Below are 19,714 nucleotides of genomic sequence, written 5' to 3'. Positions count from 1 at the left end.
GACATTGGATGTTTAAACTAACTGGAATCAATTTCTGCCACCCATAAAGCTTATACCTGGTGAAATTGTTGTACTTTGTTCTTTGTTGTTGAAATAACTATAGGGAATGCCTGCAAGATGTGATATAAAAGTCTGAGAGCTTTCTTTCCTTTAAAATATGCAGAGATTGTTTCAACAAAGTGGAAGAAATTGAAATTGGCAAATCTTTTTGCCAACATGGGTACATGTCTTATTATTACAATGACATAAGTGTATTGCTAATTTTGTCTGCCCACTATCAAGACCAAAATTAAAATACATTAAGTGGGATTAATATTTCTGGCAGGTTTTCACACTAAGCCAACAAGCAGAGCTTTGTTGAAAATATCAGAACTGATTCATGAAGTGTGGGACACTAAGCCCCTCTTCAGTCTTCTGAATCAATAAATAATCCCTCTCCATTGATTAGTTGAAAGACCCAGATTGTTTTCCTACATTTGCCAGTGAGTTACTGGGGTATAATTGAAAAGGTGTAAAAATATAAACACAATTTTGATTCTTTGTTTAAAACATAATCCCTATCCATTGATTAGTTGAAAGACTTAGATTGTTTTCCTACATTTGCCAGTGAGTTACTGGGGTATAATTGAAAAGGTGTAAAAATATAAACTCAATTTTGATTCTTTGTTTAAAATTTAATATAACAACAAGACGGTAGAGTGGCATATAGCAGACTGTCAGTCTGTTGGGCATTCTTTTTTCTGGAGGTTATTTACACAACACTTTCAGATATTGAGCTAATTTTTGTTATGTGAGTCTACCTACATGACTTACAGATGAAGTGTTTCATTTCGGAAGTTATTTTCTCCATATTAACCGTTTTTCAGAGGATTTTTATGAAACACTTGAGATATTTAGCTGCTTTTTGATTTGTGAGTCCACCTACATGACTTACAGAAGTTTTGCTTCAGTCCATTGATTTTTGGTGTAGTTATGATCTTTGGACTTTTTCTCTTAAATTTCTGCTGTGCGGCTTCAAAGGCCAGTAGGGGTAATTGTGTTGCTGTTGTTATTGTACATTAAAACAGGTTATCAAAGGTGAAAAGTGCTAAAAATTATTAACATGAGTAAATTAAAAAAATTCAGCTAAAATTTGGTAGATAAGTTAAATAAAAAATAAATATGTAAAAAGTAACAAACAAAATAAAACACAGCTTGTTGAAATCACTTTTTTCTAAATTGATAAATAAATAAAAATCAAAACCTTTTTAAATCTAATAAATATCTACTTTTACTTCTGAATGCAATAGGTTAGTTTAACCAAATAATGGATTAAAATGTGTCATTAACATAAAAATGAAAAGCAATTCATTTGGGTAAGTAGGTATTTAAAAATGTCATTTACAGGATAATTAGATATGACGTCAATTTCTGGTGGAAATAATTATTTCATTTAATTTATTCAGTTTTACTGTTAAGAATTTTAAATGGAATGTTTTAGAATAAGTAATGTGGGCCAATACGCAAACTTATTAATAGACTGTGAAAAGTCAATCTGATATATTACAAATACCGCAAATGTGTTCATTTTATTAAGAGAAAATATTTTTTATAAAAGAACATCAAGAACAAAATCAAGATAACTCTACCCTTTAAGGCTTTATAGAACACAATCGGATACAGTTCACTAATACTTAAAAACTTAAACTTTGCAGACATCAATTTTAAAAGACAGCTTGCCAACAATAACAGTTACTTCTGTCAAATAATAGAGATTTGGTAAATGTGATGAATACATTTTCAATACAAGAAACGGAATGTGATGCCTGTATGGTAAAGTCAATGAGCCTCGATCTGGGAAAATGGGGCTTAATGCATTTGCATCAAGGGTCAACCCAAATTACGAGTATAAAGAACATTTTTTTTAAACAAATATCCAGAAGGTGGACAGTGTCGTCCCTGATGAGCATGTGTGGACTGCAAAGGCTAATCTGGGACGACACTTTACGCATAGCACTTCACAGTCTTTTCACAGAGAATGGCTCTTCTCTATTGGCAACAATAACTTTCGAAAATAAATTTAACTTAAAATGTATTTCTAACAAATCAAATAGTTTTCACTGAAACAACTCTCATTTTCTTTATTGTGAACTGATGCAATCTTCTATCATTTCATCATTTTCAGTATACAGGTGCTTTAATCAGCAAACAAGCACATTTAGTTATATGAATTGGCGGAGATAGTAACACGGCGATAGCGAAGCAATATCATATTATCGCCTCTTTCTCTTTATAATATTGAACTAAGAGCCCATCCTATTTAACAATGTGTTTTTGTTGTTTTCTCTAAATTATAAAAATACCCAAACAACTATCAGTCAACCAACTATCAGTCAACTAACTATCAGTCAACTAACTATCAGTCAACTAACTATCAGTCAATCAACTATCAGTCAACCAACTATCAGTCAACCAACTATCAATCAACTAACTATCGGTCAACTAACTATCAGTCAACTAACTATCAGCCAACTAACTATCAGTCAACCAACTATCAGTCAACCAACTATCAGTCAACCAACAATCAGTCAACCAACTATCAGTCAACTAACTATCAGTCAACTAACTATCAGTCAACCAACTATCAGTCAACCAACTATCAGTCAACTATCAGTCAACTAACTTTCAGTCAACTAACGATCAGTCAACTAACTATAAGTCAACCAACTATCAGTCAACCAACTATCAGTCAACTATCAGTCAACTAACTATCAGTCAACTCACTATCATAGTCAACCAACTATCAGTCAACCAACTATCAGTCAACTATCAGTCAACTAACTATCAGACAACTAACCATCATAGTCAACCAACTATCAGTCAACCAACTATCAGTCAACCAACTATCAGTCAACTATCAGTCAACCAACTATCAGTCAACCAACTATCAGTCAACTATCATTCAACTTACTATCATTCAACTAACTATCATTCTACCAAATAGCAGTCAACCAGCTATCAAGCTATATAGAAACAGGTCTCTGTTTATCTCATACGGTAAGTATTTCAGATGAAACAAGTTTAAGGTGTTAGCAGGCGATCTAATGTTGATGGTGCAGCCAGCATGCAGTAGAAGCACATTATTAAGAAAATAATTTGGGACGTGCTCTGTGAAAACGCAGTTTAATGCATGTGCGTAAAATGTCACCCCAGACAAGCCTGTGCAGTTTGCACAGGCTAATCTGGGGCAACACATTCGCGCGTTTATGTATTTTTTTGTTTGAAGCAAGTCCCCTCTTAGCAAAAATCCAATTTAGGCAGAAAGTGTTGTCCCTGATTAGCCTGTGAGGACTGCACATGCTAATCTGGGATGACCCTTTACGCACATTCATTAAACCCCTTTTATACAGAGCACATTTCATTTAGATTAACAGTTTTGTCTTATATTTAAATTTAACTTAACCCTGAAAGTACCATACTTTAACAACACAAGTGTTTATGGGAAAAGGTGTGATTATCTTTAACATTTTAAACGGGGAAACTTCCTGGGCTTTTTCAATTCTATATATTTATTAATTTAACTATGAACTTAGTTTTTACAAATATTCTATGAATATCTTCCTTTTTTAAAAATTTTGGATAACCATGGCAACCTCATTAATTTTGGAAATAGTTATAGTCATGTGCATTTCAACAAGCAAGTCATTGCACATAAATATTTTTTTTAACTTTTTTACTTCAGTTCTATTGCTTCAAAAGCAATTGGCTAACTTGTTAACTCTTAAGTCTGTTCCTGTGAAAAACAAGTACTTGGTGTCTTTGGATATTTTTTTTAAGTTCGATGAGTGAGAATCGATTCTGGGACTTCCTGATTGCAAAATGGCCACTATATTTAATATGCAATACCCCTGCAAAATGTTGTTCTGCAGTTCACGAATAATTCGTGAACAGTTCATGAACTGGTCGTGAACTGAGTTCATGAACTGTTCACGAATAGTTCGTGAACAGAAAATGAGCCACGTCTGTGAAAAGTTCTTGAAATTTTAGTTCATGAACTGTTCATGAACACTAATGGCATGAAGTGTTCATGAACTATTCTTGAAACCTAATGGCATGAAGTGTTCATGAACTATTCTTGAACCCTTATGGCATGAAGTGTTCATGAACTATTCTTGAACCCGTGTGGCATGAAGTGTTCATGAACTATTCTTGAACCATTATGACATGAAATGTTCATGAACTATTCATGAACATCAATGGCATGAAGTGTTCTTGAACAGTTCATGAACAACACAATTCTTGAAAAATTCTTCAGGGTTTTGCTGTTCACAAACAGTTCATGAACATTTTCCTTCTATTTTTCAATGGCTCATTTTCTGTTCACGAACTGTAAGTGAATAGTTAATGAACCATAGTTCTCCAAGAGTTCATGAACTGAGGTGGCATGAAGTGTTCATGAACTATTCATGAACAAGAATTTGTCAATTTATGCAAAGGTTATCATAAGTGTTACTAAAGCTCAACAAACAGGTCAGGGTAAGAAGAAACAAGTCTTGTATTAGCACTTAACATATTGATAGCAACATATAACAATAATTTAAATATAACACTAATAACTGAGATACAAGTGGTTTGATAATACTCTTTAAATTTCATAATACAACTTTGCACTATATGTTCATGAATAATTCATGTATTGAAAAGATTATGAATAGTCTCATTTTCAGTTCAAGAATCATTTACTAATCAATGGTTTCCCTGAAATGGTTACACTAACAGTGCCAAAGAACTTGAAATGGAACCAATGGCTGATCAGTTCAGCCGGTAATTTATTAAAGACTTACATTTTCAAATATAACATAAACCATGTGCCTTCCGTTTCAACTTCCTGTGCACACAATATTCTTTCTTTGTAAAAACAGCAATGCAATGTACATTGAGTTCTTGATATCATCTTAAACTGTTCTTGAAATAAGATGTCCTTAAAACGTTCTTAAACTTGTCTTTTAAGTCTTCCAAGAACAATGACAGATCCTTTTAAGAACATATTGGATTCTTAAAAAGTCCATCATACGTTCAAAAACATTGTGTAGACCTGTTTAAGAACATCAGAAGGAAACATGTTGTTCAAAAAAGTTCTTAAAGTGTTCAAGAATAGTTTAAGAATAATTCAAGAACAGGAAAGGTCCTTAAAAAGTTATTGAAGTGTTCCTGAAGGCAGTTCTTGAACAGTTCTTGTACAAATGTTCTTAAAATTCTCTAGAACAGGTCAAGAACTCTAACTTACAGTGGTGAAAGTACTATGCATATTCATACTAACTTCACAGGTTTCACAAATCTACAAGATTTGTATGCTAGACATTTCAATATTACTTTCAAAAATATGTATGAAACATCTAGCACAAAGGAATTCATGAATTATTCATGATGGATCCTTAAAGTCTGTCTCAGAAAAGACATTAGAAATACTTGTGCATGAAATGTTCATCACTAAGTATTTATGGTTAGACGAAGAACTGTTCATGAACTTTGAAATGTTCAACAATAATTCATAAACAGTTCATGAACATGTCTTAAGACCAGTTCATGTCCAAAAGTTCATGAACCAAGCTCAGGAACTTTTTCAGAACCGTTCATGAACAGTTCTTGATTGGCTTGAAGTGTTCATGAAATCATGAACAACATTTCGCCGGGGTAGCCACCATAGCCTTTTTCCACATTAACTTGATAAATAACAACAATACAAACACAAATTGAACATTCTGCTGCACCAGCAAAATAGAATCCTTATTATCATATAGCACGTGTTCCTTTATTTATGGCAAGGAATCTACATAAGCCGTGCACTGTGAAAGAGGGGTTAAATGCATGTGCGTTACTAAAGTGTCATCCCAGTTTTGCCTGCGCAGTCTACAATATTTAATATGCAATAGCCACCATAGCCTTATTGCACATGAACTTGATTCTAAATAACAACAAAACAAACAAAAATGGAAATTTTCAACACTTTTCGCCTTTATGGTATTTTTTGTTTCCAGAAAGTCTCTTCTTAGAAAAAATCCAGTTTAGGCGGAAAGTGTCATCCCTGATTAGCCTATGCAGACTGCATTAAACCCTTTTTCACAGAGCACAGCCCAATATTATGTCTCATAAATACAACTGGGGTTTAGTTTAGTTTAAACCTGTTTACATGTATTTTAGTTTTGATTGTATTTTTTATGTACTTACTACTTATTTGTAACGCTCTCGAGTCCGTTTCCTGGGACAAAAACCAGTACTTGGTGTCTATAGGATAGATCTAAATTTCAGGAACGCTCCCACAGTGGGGATCAAACCCGTGACCACCCGGTCACTAGGCAGACACCATATCCACTACGCCTCAGCGAACTGCATCTGGAGTGACCCCAATGAAAGGAAAACATTACTACTCGTTAAAACAATAGTCTGTGATTCATGCTGATAAGCCTACCTCAAAGTCTACATATTCTGCTGTCTAATTGTAATAACCATTCAAACCAATGCCAACAAATACCAACCATTCAACCACAATTACTCTCCAATGTTTACCTGATGTTTTGCAGATATCCCTGTAAGACACAGTTTTTGTATACAGATGTTCTTGTCTGCTTGATTTTGAATTTTCATTGAACTACATTGATTCATGAATTATTCATTGGAGTGATACATACACAAAGTTTCATAGCATTTCTTAGTGTTTTGCGTTATTACCACAGACACTTGAAACTGAATAATTTTTGACAAATATATATTTTAATGGACATTACCTTATATTTTTTATCTCGGATAGAAATCCAAAAAATTACAACGCCATCATGACAACTCATACAAATAGCTTATACCTATTGGGCAGCATAGTGACTCTCAAGATGGACCCAATAACTTGTGTGTTTTTTCTAATATTGAGTCATGTTCTGAGAAAACTGGGCATAATGCATGTGCATAAAGTGTCATCCCAGATTAGCCTGTGCAGTCCACACAGGCTTATCAGGGACGACACTTTCTGCCAAATTTGGATTTTTGCTAAGCAGAGACTTCATTTAAATGAAAAACGTCATAAAAGCAGTCAAACCTGGGACAACACCTAATGCACATGCATTAAGCCCAGTTTTCTCAGAACGCGGCTCATGTATTGAACTAACATCCCCCCCCCCCCCCCCCCCCGATCACTGGGATATAGGTCGTCCGTTTACATTTGGTGTAGTATGCAGCCACAGCTCATTTACTTATCTACCTCACAGGCCCATTTAATTTATACTTATGGGTGGAGAGGAGCAAGCCTGAGATTAATTGTTTGCTCAGGAAAATTCCCTGGTCTGAGCGGGATTAGAACCAAGGACCTTCGGATTCCTAAACCAGCATCCTGCCACTAGACCACAGTCCCAAAAAATTCTATCAAGGCAGAAAGTGTCATCCCTGATAAGTCTGTGCATACTACACAGTGGAAAAGTACTTAATGCACCTGCATTAAGCCCTATTTTCCCACAGACAGACTCAAATGTATTTCCTGATGTACATGTTACCATTAATGAAAAAAGATAAAAAAAGATAACAAAATATTTTATTAATTTGACACTTAAGTTCTTCATTACAAAAAGTTGGTAGGACATATTTCTTTATGATTCCAACATGACATGTAATGTAATAATTTTGAACTCCAAGGTCTGTTTGTTCACAAACAAATCTTCAACTTCAGACAAAGAATACAGATAATCCTCTAAACAGGTATTTAAAGACTTGCTTTAATTTTGAGTCTATTACTTAGCAGTTACCACTTTTAAGTACAGCATGACATAACCCTTTCCCCCAGAAGAAAGAACCTACGTGAAAATGGCTTTTGAAACCAGCATAAAACAAGAACAGCCTGCAAGGAACTCTTGTTCAGTCTGTTCAGGTTTTATGCTGTTTGCTGCTCATCAATAATTATGGGTTGGAAATGAAGCCTTTAAAACCCGAATTGAGTAAGAAAGATATTTTAATTGAATGTAACTTCCTAAAGGACTACAAATGTGTCAAAACAGGTATCTAAGTGGTAAAGGGTTAAGCACTAGTACGTTGTAGCTTGAATGCAAACCATTTATGTCTATTTTTTTTCTTAAGTCTATGAATGGGTTGGTGAATACAGGCAATATTTGCATTTATTCTCATTAACATTAACAATAACATTAACCCATTTATGCCTAGTGGACTCTCCCATCCTTCTAAATTGGATCAATTTATTTCCAAAATTAGGGATGTCTAGTATATTTATTTCTATATTTAGAATATTTCTTACAGAAATTCCTTTAAGCAAACAGCGCAGACCCTGATGAGACACCGAATCATGCGGCGTCTCATCTGGGTCTACGCTGTTTGCCAAGGCCTTTTTTCTAGACGCTAGGCATAAATGGGTTAAATGTATAAAAAACAAAAGGAGAAATACAATACAGTCATGACCGTGAATGTTACATTAGAGAATATAAACCATGTATAATCATGAAATAGAGATACTGGTATGTAAATGCAATTAACAAATTATGACAGAAATTCAAACACTCAACAAAAAAACTGTACCATAAGTTTCCATTTGAACACTCAACCAAGTCAAAACTGTTCTAAATACCGGTAATCATATCTTAAATGTATAACAATAAATGAGTATTGTAAGTCACAAAAATGTTTCATTTAGAGCCCAGACAATATTTGTTGTACAGAAACAATGCTTTTTTGTCAACATTTGTTTAAAGATAACTGAATGGTCTTTTCATAATTGAGTCAATATGACATTATTTATATCAATAATTATACCTACTAATTTATACTACACCTATACTATACTATAAACATAAACCATTATTCTTTATATAAAATAGTGTTGTAATTTACGTAGTATAATTCTACACACATACATACCAAATATGAAAATCCAAAATTCTCTATTAATCCAAAGAATGAATATTTTGCTCACAAATTAAATGTCCACCAGCGATGAAACGCAAACACTGACTGTAACTTCCGATCAGAAAATTGGCCACCCCTTCTGTATATAGATCTATTGAACTCTCCGATAACATAAACTCTTCAAAACTCAATCAACAAATAAAGGATAACAGTATTTGTATGTACTTAATTCCCTTTTCACAAATGCCCAACTGACTTAAGATACAATCTATTCATTAATCATTGAATAAAATAAAGCGTCACTAAAATTAATCTTAATGTAACGACCTCCGATCCATATCATACTATTTAAAAATTAATCTCTTTCAATATCAGGCATTAAATTTGTATTAAAATACCTATATAAAATGTAATTAAAATATACAAATGTGTGTTTATGGTTCTAAAGAACATAAAATTTCGGCAAACAATTAAGAGTCTAACTGATTGTGGCGGATAAACGTTAACAATAAGATTAATCAAGCGGTTTAGGATTAACAATGAGGGAAAATTAGGAACGCTCGACCTTCTATTGAGAGAAATTGGCAATTCATGTTTTTGTTAAGACAAGATTTTGAAACCTGCACATGAAATCTGCATTATTGATGTGTTTACTGATAAAAATTCAAAATTTGCACTTTTGGCAGATGAATTGTGAATAATATTGAAAACAATTTACAAACATGTTTTGAATAATTAACTAAAGTATACTCTATGATTGATCATATAATTTTAAATATTCAAAACACAAACTATTTTTCTTGAGTGGAATCACATTTAATGACGATTAATTAAATGTTTTCCAACACTTTTTAACCTGTTTAATTGCATTAAACATGAGTTATATAATTATATATTTACAATTCATGCATTATACTGACATTAAAAACCAAACAATTCATAATGTCACTTTAATTGAGATTTCATAACATGATCAATACATTCCATGATAACCGGTAAGGAATTTCAACATACGTTTTCCTAATATTAATATTGAACATGTAGGTCTGATCCTCTTGTATTACATAAAGTGTTATTTCAAAATTGTCTCATCAAAGGTTATTCATAAAATAGCTTTGAACTACTTTTATGTTAATGTGTTAATGTTAACTAGGACCATTAATTTCTATGGAATGATTTTCTTTGATGGACCATCATTTATATTTTTTTCTGTTAGGTCCAACGATATACTTTGAAAATATAAATCACTGAAGTATTTTAAAATAAAGAGCACTGTGGCATGAAAAAGGAATTATAAATGAACAAATTGAAGATGCTGCATTTAAATAATATTCTTTTAACTAAAATAAATAATATCCTTTAGCAGACGTCTTTCAAAAATAACAAGACATTGCTGTAAACAAGTTTTGTTTATTTTGAATGTCAAGTTTTTTTTATAGATATTATTTTAACAATAAATGTTCCTGTTGTAGAATAAGTGTATAAACAAAGAATGCACTTCATATGAGCACACTTTTATTACACTTCTTATGGTAATATTTTCTCCACCTTTGTAATGTCATGTTTGTACAGTTAAATGATGTTTATTTATATAACAATGTATGTGGTATCGTGAGGATTTCCAATATCTAGCGAATCCTGGAGGAAGTCTTTTGTGCAAGGCTTCAAATGTTACAAGATTTACATTGGAAGAGAAGACAGGTACTACAAATACATTTGGGCTGTGCTCTGTGAAAAGGGGGTTTAATGCATTAGCGTTAAGTGTCACCCCATATTAGCCTGTGAAGTCCGCACAGGCTAATCAGGGATTACACTTTCCGCTTTTATTATAATTTTCAAGACTCTTCTTGATAAAAATCAAGTTCAGGTGGAAAGTGCGGTCTCTGATTAGCCTGTGCAGACTGCACAGGCTTATCTGGGACGACACTTATCGCACCTGCAATAAACCCTCTTTTCACATAGCGAGACCCATTTATACGCACAATGTCAGAATGAGTCATCCCCTTGTAAATGTCATTAGCTAAGTTAACCAGCAGTAAGCCAAGACATGCACTGCACAGCTGCTTGGGAGCTAATTAATTAAACACTCCATGCAGACTCTCATCTTTGTCTGCCTGTTCTTCCAATATATAAACAAATGTGTTATTTAGTATTATTGCAGAACTAAATAATTGAAGAAAAATATTAAAGATTGTTAGGCGAATTACTTGCTTCATGCTTCATGGCACTTCATTGTACAGTTAACTTCTTTGCTTATATTTTTTGTGAAACTAAACATTATCAAACTGATTTGCACACATATTATATGAAAGGTTTAATGAATATTCTGTTTAGGCCTCTTACAAAACAAAAATTGTAGCATTTCTTTCTCAAGATACCCCGTAGAAAATGTTTTTATAAATAAATATGCATGTTTGTCCTTACAGACTATATCAACATTAAAGAAGGCAAGGTTAAAATTATTGGATATTATATTATTTCCTTAAGAAAAAATTTGCAAAGTATCACTCAAAGTATTTACATAAAAATAGATATATATAATGAACTGGAAATATAAATTTTCTTTACTACAATTTTCAAACAAAAATGCACTTAGTGTGTCTCAAAACTCTGTTCACCCTGTTTTAGCAACTTATCAATACATCAAAAACATATGTTATGTCAAAACACTTTCTGCTCATACAGAAATTACCATAAGATCCCCATCATGCAAAAATGGGTCTTATTCCATATGCAACAGTGTAGTCTTGTCACAAGCAATGATGTCCGCTAGAAAGTCATGCAAGCTTTCATAGTCTTATAAGTAGATAGGGCAACTGCTGACAAGACTATGCGAATGCGCAGGCTTGGTGGGAGCTACTATGGCTGCATATGGTAAAAGACCCTTTTTTGCATGACGTGGGTCATAAAGCACAACAGCCATTCATATGGTCATGGATGTTGAGAGTACAGAAAAAAGCATAGGTTGCAGGTTCCATTACACCAAACAAGCCTGTTTCAACTAAGAATAATGCTAATATCATTATATGATATAATTCAAAATCACATTTCTGCTCCATTATAAGACATAATCCAGAAGCAAGATCTGCTCTCATTATGTTTTTAGTATTACAATGAGTAGAGATCAATGAGACGGATAAAGTGTTAAGTTCAATAGCCTGTGGAGTCTGCACAGGATAATAAAGGACAATACTTTCCACCCATACTGGATTTTGGTTTTGAAGAGACTTCCTTTAACCCTTTGCATGCTGGGAAATTTGTCGTCTGCTAAAATGTCGTCTGCTGAATTTCTAAAATTAGCATTTTCTTCGAAATTTTTTAAAAGAATATCAGAATAGCAAACAGTTTGGATCCTGATGAGACGCCACGTTCTGTGGCGTCTCATCTGGATTCAAACTGTTTGCAAAGGCCTTCAAAATTCGGTCTCGCACTGAAAGGGTTAAACGAACATTTCATAACTGCAGAAACTGTCATCCCTGATTAGCCTGTGCAGATGCACATACAGTTAACCCAACTAAATTCATCTTTTAGTCCGAGTGGGATTGTCACATACAATGGACATCAAACTGAAAGCAATTTCACAGATAAGCAAGAATGGATAATTCCACATTGTTATATTGGGGAATTATACTAGGTTCAAGCTAAATATCAAGTTAGTATGGCAGGAAAGACCAGCCGGATAAAGTATACAGGCAAATAGCATCTCCCCTGTGCAGTGATTTTATGTTCTGCATGGACAGCAGATATATATTTATCCAGTTAATCAAAACAAAACCATCAGTCAAGTTTTAGGCAAAGAACTCGAGTCCTGTAGTAAGTGGTTAATTGACAATAAGCTATCCCTCCATCTAGGCAAAACGGAATGTATTATTTTTGGTTCGAAACGTAAACTCACCAAGGTGGACAATTTTCATATACAATGTAATGATCATGTTATAAAATCTCAGACGTATGTAAAATATCTTGGTTCTATTCTAGATGCTGATTTGTCTGGTACTTCTATTGTAAATAATATCGTCAAGAAGGTTAACTCTAGACTTAAATTTTTATATAGACATGATTTTTTAAATAAAAGTCTTAGAAAAAGCTTATGTAATTCTTTAAAACAATGTCATTTAGATTATGTATCCTCTTCGTGGTATTGTGGACTCACGAAACAGCTAAAGCACAAGTTACAAATAGTCCAAAATAAAATGGTTCGTTTTATTAACAATTCCAATTTAGGACATCACTTGTTGTATTGCATTTTGAAGAACTTGGTTTATTGAACGTTGAGCAAAGATGCAAGCAACTTTGGCTTAACCACATCCATAAGATTTTCTACAATAAATGTCCAAGCTATATGAAAGACAATTTTGTCAAATGTACAGATGTCCATCAGTGTGGGAATAGATCCCGATTGAATTTTTATGTACCTCAAGTTGATGGCTTTACTAGTTCTTCATTTTACTACAATGGTATTACGGATTGGAATGCATTACCCGATAATATAAAGTCCATTGAATCGAAATTTACTTTAAAGAAACTTGTTAAGACACATCTATTAAATGATATGAAGGTCGACGAGAATTCCATGTATTTTTACTTTTAGATTTGTTTTATTTTATGTAATTCATTATTTTTTATGTTATTTATTCGTGTCAGTGTATTATCATGTCAACTTTTGAAAGACTCACTTAATTTGTAAAAGAAATCATGTGTAGGATCATGTCGATTCTATATTAAGAACTGAAAAAAACAATATATTTATAGTCACTTATAAGATCTGTTCGACTAAATCCAGGGACCCCGTTGGAAATAAGCTTTTTCATGTTTACATGTCTAAGCTTTACGGGTTATCCTGTGTATACATCATGTCGTAATCTTATTTGGATCTGTGATAAATGGCACCATTCATGTAATGCATGTTTCTGAATATGATAATAATGCAATCTATACGTTATTTATTGCCTTGATTGCATTGAATTGTAAATTGCTTGACATGTATGCACAAATAAAACAAACAAATAAAACAAACAAACAAAAACATAACTTGTCAATAAAGCAAAACAGAAATCGAATAAATTGACAAATGCATACCTTCAGTACAAAATATCCAATTTCATGGCTGTTGCTTGTAGTACTGCAAGATCTCATAGCAGCTGTGACAGATTTATGTCTCAGTCAGCTGCTATAAAACGGACTTTTCTCTCCTGCCTTCATTGTTTATGTGTTTAGTATAAATGCATTTTCCATTTCTATAGTTATTGTGAACACTAAATGTCCTGTTTCGGTAACTCAGTTTTTTCCCCGTTTTTTTCCCTCAAGAAGCTGGTCAACATGGTAAAGTAGGCCCCCTTGATGAGGAAAGCAAGAAAAACATCTCATGGCCCATGTAACTCAATTTTTCCAAGCTTGAAAGGCTTATTTTATTTTATGGCTTTAAAAAAAACAAGGGACAAAATTGTCACAAAACCAGGTTTTCATTGTGAAAAAAAAATCTGATAAAGGGAGAAAACTCAAACTGAACTTTTGAAATGAACAAACAAAATTAACCCCCTTTGTAAGTTTTAAAAAAAAATAAATCTATTTTTAGTCGTGGCGACCTTGACATTGGAGATATTGACGTGATTCTTTCGTGCGACACACCGTCCCATGATGGTGAACAAATGTGCCAAATGATTTTAAAATCTCACAATGAATGACATAGTTATGGCCAGGACAAGCTCATTTATGGCCATTTTTGACCTTTGAACTCAAAGTGTGACCTTGACCTTGGAGATATCGACGTAATTATTTCGCGCGACACACCGTCCAATGATGGTGAACAAATGTGCCAAATGATTTTAAAATCTGACAATGAACGACATAGTTATGGCCTGGACAAGCTTGTTCCGCCCGCCCGCCAGCCAGCCAGCCCGCCCGCATTAGCAAATCTAATAACCAGTTTTTTCCTTCGGAAAACCTGGTTAAAAACCTGGTTAAAAATGTTTATGAATACATTAAATAGTTTTTAACCCTTTCCCCCACAAGAAGCAAAGCGAACATGTCCTTTGCAAACAGCATAAAACCAGAACAGCCTGTGAGAAACTCTGTTCAGGTTTTATGCTGTTTGCTGCTCATCAGTATCTAAGGGTTGAAAATGAAGCATTTAAAATTAGAATTTAGTAAGAAAGGTATTTATTTCAATGTAACTTTCTAAGGGACCGCAAATGTGTCAAAATATGTATCTAAGGGGTAAAGAGTTAAATGAATTCATTTGATATAATTGTAAAAATAACTTACTTAATTGTTATTAAAGTATTTGTTTGCTTTTTTAATTTACAAACAAGAGCAGCTGCTGTGTTTGTGAAACACAATGCCCCCTACTGCTCTTTGAAGCCGCACCACAGCTATTTTAGAAACAAGGTTATATTTTGAATGTAAAGGTCACAGTGACCTTGACCCTTGACATAGTGACCTCAAACCATGTTTGATTAAAGATCTCAATGAGATGGATGCACAAGTTAAGTTTAAAGAACATAGACCTAAGAGTTTACATTTTATGAGCAAGGTTGAAAGTTTTGGGACAGACATACACAAACATGCCATGACAGACAGGCCAAAAACAGTATACCCCCGATCATTTGATCCGGGGGCATAAAAATCATGTTAAAGGTGAATTCTTATGTTTGTACATGATCTGATATATTATATTAATACTAATTTTGTACTGTCATTGGTACTTATTTATAGGAAATGAAATGTCTACAACCGTTTGGTACAAGTCACTTTATTAGCCAGATAAGCAATAAATAAGTATACAGTATTGTGCAAAATATATATTGTAAGTACAACATATCATAAAAATTTATATCAATGCAAAAATATATCATTAACAATGACACCATCAACAATGAGACGGACAGCAGTTTCTAATATCACATAGGTTTCTTCATTTACATATCGAAAATATTTATGTACAGTAATGATGAGTTTATTTCCTTTTAAAACCATCTGTTGTTTCAACAGTACAGATATTTAAAGCACCATGATTACAAAGATAATTTCATGAATACAAATAAGTTCAATAGCTCTATATTAATATTTATTTGGAGCTACTTTATCACGTGGAAATCTGAGAAATAAAATATCGTTAGATAGAAAAAATATTTGATAACTTATCCGTAGTTGAAAATATTCTAATGATTTTTATAATTCATTTATAAATGCATTCCAGAAATTCTTATGACTTCTTTGCTACTGTCAAACCATCAAAAATCTGCAACCAGGAAGTTAAAACTTCCATCAAATGTAATTGTTAATAAAAGCTCTGCTTGACTCTTATGGACAACAACAATCTGAAATGCATTTGTACAAATAACTTATTTTAACAAAAGGGAAATTATGTCCAAAAGCGCTCACCTAAAGTACAAACCAATATGGAGGCTATTTACTTTTGTATTGAAAATTAAAGTGCTTTTTTTTTAAGAATACACATCTATGCGTAGAGTGAGTGTGTGTGGGGGAGTAAAATTGTATTTAATTTATGCACCCCTCATGAACCCCTTTGCAATGCCCTTTGTAATGTTAACAAATCTGGAAAAAGCAAATCCGCAAGATTTAGATTTGTATATAAATTAATGAGGCACTTCTTAAAAATACTGATAATTAATACCTTTAAATATCAGCAGTTCATAAAATTCAAACTTTCAATGACTCTTTACACCCATGTTTTTTTACATAAAACTACAGTGTTAGAGGCAACGGTACTGGTACACGGTTAAAAATATATAATAACAGCAGTATTTATGGACAGTTAATTAACCAAATAAATGAGACTTTGATAACTTAGCAGAATGCAGCATGCAGATGTAAATAAAAACTCTTTGAAAACCAGGCTGAATGCATGTCCGTAAAGTATCCTCCGAAATAAGCCAGCGCAATCCTCATGAGCCTACCTGGAGAGATAGTAACTTTCCGCCTAGACTGGATTTTCCTTAACTCTTTGCATGCTGGGAAATTTGTCGTCTGCTAAAATGTCGTCTGCTGAATTTCTATAATAAGCATTTTCTTCGATTTTTTTCAAAGAATACTATCAGAATAGCAAACAGGCTGGATCCTGATGAGACGCCACGTTTTGTGGCTTCTCATCTGGATCCAAACGGTTTGCAAAGGCCTTCAAAATTCAGTTCCCGCACTGAAAGGGTAAAGAAGATAATTTCTGTACACAAATAATTCATAAAAGTGACAGTGTTGTACACACATGCATTAAGCCATGTTTTCCCAGATTTCAACTCATATATAAAGCATGCTAAGCACAAGTTAGTACTATAATAAACAGAGATACTTGTAAAACACTTATCCCCCCCCCCCCCCCCCCCCGTCCTCCAACTTGAATTAATTGTAAATGGTTTAAATACACCGCAGCTATCCATCAGCAAGCAAAAACAATCAATTTATGACTAATTACAGGTTTTTAGGCAAACATCATAAGAGGATTACATGGCTGAAGGCATGTACCCCATGCAGTAACATACTATGTCAAATAATGAGGGTATACAGTCTCCAATGTACAATTTGAAAGTTGACTACTGTACAAACTTAATTCCATGCTACAAGACTCGGAAACTTAGACCTGTGAACAGTTGACCTAAAAAACAATATGCCTGTTCTTTGTTACCATCATAACAATGTGCATGATTGTAGGTCAAAGCGTACCCTAGATATCATGTGGAAAAGAAATTGTCAACAAAATGACAATCCAACATACTGACCTACCAACAAGTGCAAAGCTATATATCCTTGGTTCTTCAAACAGAGGCATATTTATTTTCATTAACATTTGTGTTAAAACATGTTTGAGTAATTTCTAAGTGCGGAAAAGGAACAGAAATGAAAAAAACGGAAAGACAGCAAAAGACAACAATAAATAGAATCACGCAATAACAAGTTGTAAATGTTTGTAATATAAGTGCATCATATGCTAATACTACAAAAAACAACAACACTATATATGCACTCTTTGTACATGAATGCAAACATGACAATACAAATAATATTTTTGTATATTTAATGAGCATACCATTTTATTGTATGCATGTATTTATAATGACAGCTATAGTGTAAACATTAAGGCATACATAAAATTATCTTGATCTTTTTAAATACATGTATACTGAAGTAAATTGACATAAGTAAGAACAATATCTATTTGAACAAAATATAACATTAATGTTTTTTTAAAGTTAATATTTCTAGATTGGTTCAACATTTTGTCAAAGACTACAAATGATTTATGGCCCCATATACTATATCTGGGGTGGGTGTTGGGGGTTCAAAATAAATTGTACACAACACATCCTACAGTCAACATTGCAATAAAAGGCATTTTCAGTATTAGTTCCTAAAACTTCATATACGGTAAAGCAGCTTTTGATCCCATAAAACACATGCTTTTTTAAAACAAAAATTCTTAAATATATATTAGTTTTTTATATTTATTAAATGTTATTGAATAAAGGAATAAATAAGAGATCAGTTTCAAGCCATATTGGTTCCACTGAGAGACTGATAACAGGGCTATTAAATTGTTACCATTGTTTGACCCTTTCAGTGCAGGAAACGAATTTTAAAGGCCTTTGCAAACAGTTTGGATCCAGATGAGAGGCCACAGAACGTGGCATCTCATCCGGATCCAAACTGTTTGCTATTCTGATAGAATTCTTTGAAAAAAATAGAAGAAAATGCAAATTTTAGAAATTCTGCAGACGACATCTTAGCAGACGACAAATTTCCCAGCATGCAAAGGGTTGACTTATCTTTATCACATGTGTCCACTCTTTGCATAAATATACCAATCTACTCCTTTGGATTTGAAGAAAGCCTGTCTAACATGCCTCAAAACGAAGCAGATGAATTATGTCTTTCAATTAAAAAGGTGGCAAATTGATCATGACAAATTAAAACCATCCTTATATCACTTTTATCTCAGTAACAAACTAGCAGGCTTTTTTGTCACAGATACACTGAAGAATACCGGACCGTGGTTTATGAAATCTTCAACACTGTCCTTGTAGCAGCTTCCTTAGAATTAGAGATTATAGTCAGTCAGTCCTTCTGTTGACATTTTGCTGTTGCTCTTGCTGTAGAGCTCAGGTACTCTGGATCTACTGTCACCTCTTTTGAACTGGAACAAATATCCACAGGTATTCATCAGTTTCATGGCTGGGCGAGATGACAAACAATTTTGAATCTTGAAATGAAGTTGCAAGCTTTATATTGTGTATTGTGTATACTTGTGTATAAATTGTCTGTCTGTCTGTCTGTCTGTCTGTCTGTCTGGCTGGCTGTCTGTCTGTCTGTCTGTCTGTCTATAACCCTCCATACTTGTTCACAATCAGTTATAATTTTGAAACTATTACAAGGTGCAAATTATTTTCCTCTGTCAGAGTTAAAGAAGTCATTTTCTTTTGAAGTATTGACGATTTTGATCGGGCTATGATATTTGATTGAGTAACCACTTATGTAACAGTTCTGTGTATTCAAAGGCGTTATTTAAATTTTGAATGGTATATGCTGGGTTTGGACAATTATATAGAGGATATTTGTAAGATTCGGTGGAATATCGATTTTGATTCATGAGTGATCATAGAAAATAATATGCGCCACGAGTGAGAATATATAATTTTTGTGATCACAAATAAATTAAAATCGGTATTCCACCGAATTAAACAAATTTTCTTTTTATTTTATGCTTTTTTTACCATTTATTTACAGTGTTAACGAATTCAACTGGAAAATCTCATTGAAATAATGACGTCATTTCGTCACAAAAATGCCGTCATCTCACAGTTACACAGTGAAAATAATTTTCACT

General features: G+C 33.3%; 2 protein-coding genes across 4 annotated transcripts in view; both read right to left on the bottom strand.

Annotated features, from left to right (window-relative positions):
- Positions 1-14,081, bottom strand: part of LOC127874955 (uncharacterized) — a 71,798-nt gene extending 57,717 nt beyond the window's left edge. Inside the window, exon 1 of one of the 2 annotated variants that reach the window (XM_052419663.1) lies at positions 13,957-14,081. The gene's annotated coding sequence lies outside the window, so the exon portion shown is untranslated. Of the gene's footprint in view, positions 1-8,889; positions 8,990-13,956 lie in introns of those variants that run through there. The other variant, XM_052419664.1, reaches the window with a different exon arrangement.
- Positions 14,082-15,612: 1,531 nt separating this feature from the next.
- Positions 15,613-19,714, bottom strand: part of LOC127874959 (kinesin-like protein KIF6) — a 36,466-nt gene continuing 32,364 nt past the window's right edge. For both annotated transcript variants that reach the window (XM_052419669.1, XM_052419670.1), the window contains exon 22: positions 15,613-19,024. In XM_052419669.1, the coding sequence (XP_052275629.1) occupies positions 19,011-19,024 (14 nt within the window). In that variant the 3' untranslated portion in view covers positions 15,613-19,010. The remainder of the gene's footprint in view (positions 19,025-19,714) is intronic.

Source organism: Dreissena polymorpha, chromosome 3 (assembly GCF_020536995.1).
Source record: "Dreissena polymorpha isolate Duluth1 chromosome 3, UMN_Dpol_1.0, whole genome shotgun sequence".
Taxonomy (NCBI): Eukaryota; Metazoa; Mollusca; class Bivalvia; order Myida; family Dreissenidae; genus Dreissena; species Dreissena polymorpha.
Note: the sequence above shows the minus strand (reverse complement) of the source record. Positions and strands in the feature narration are given on the sequence as shown.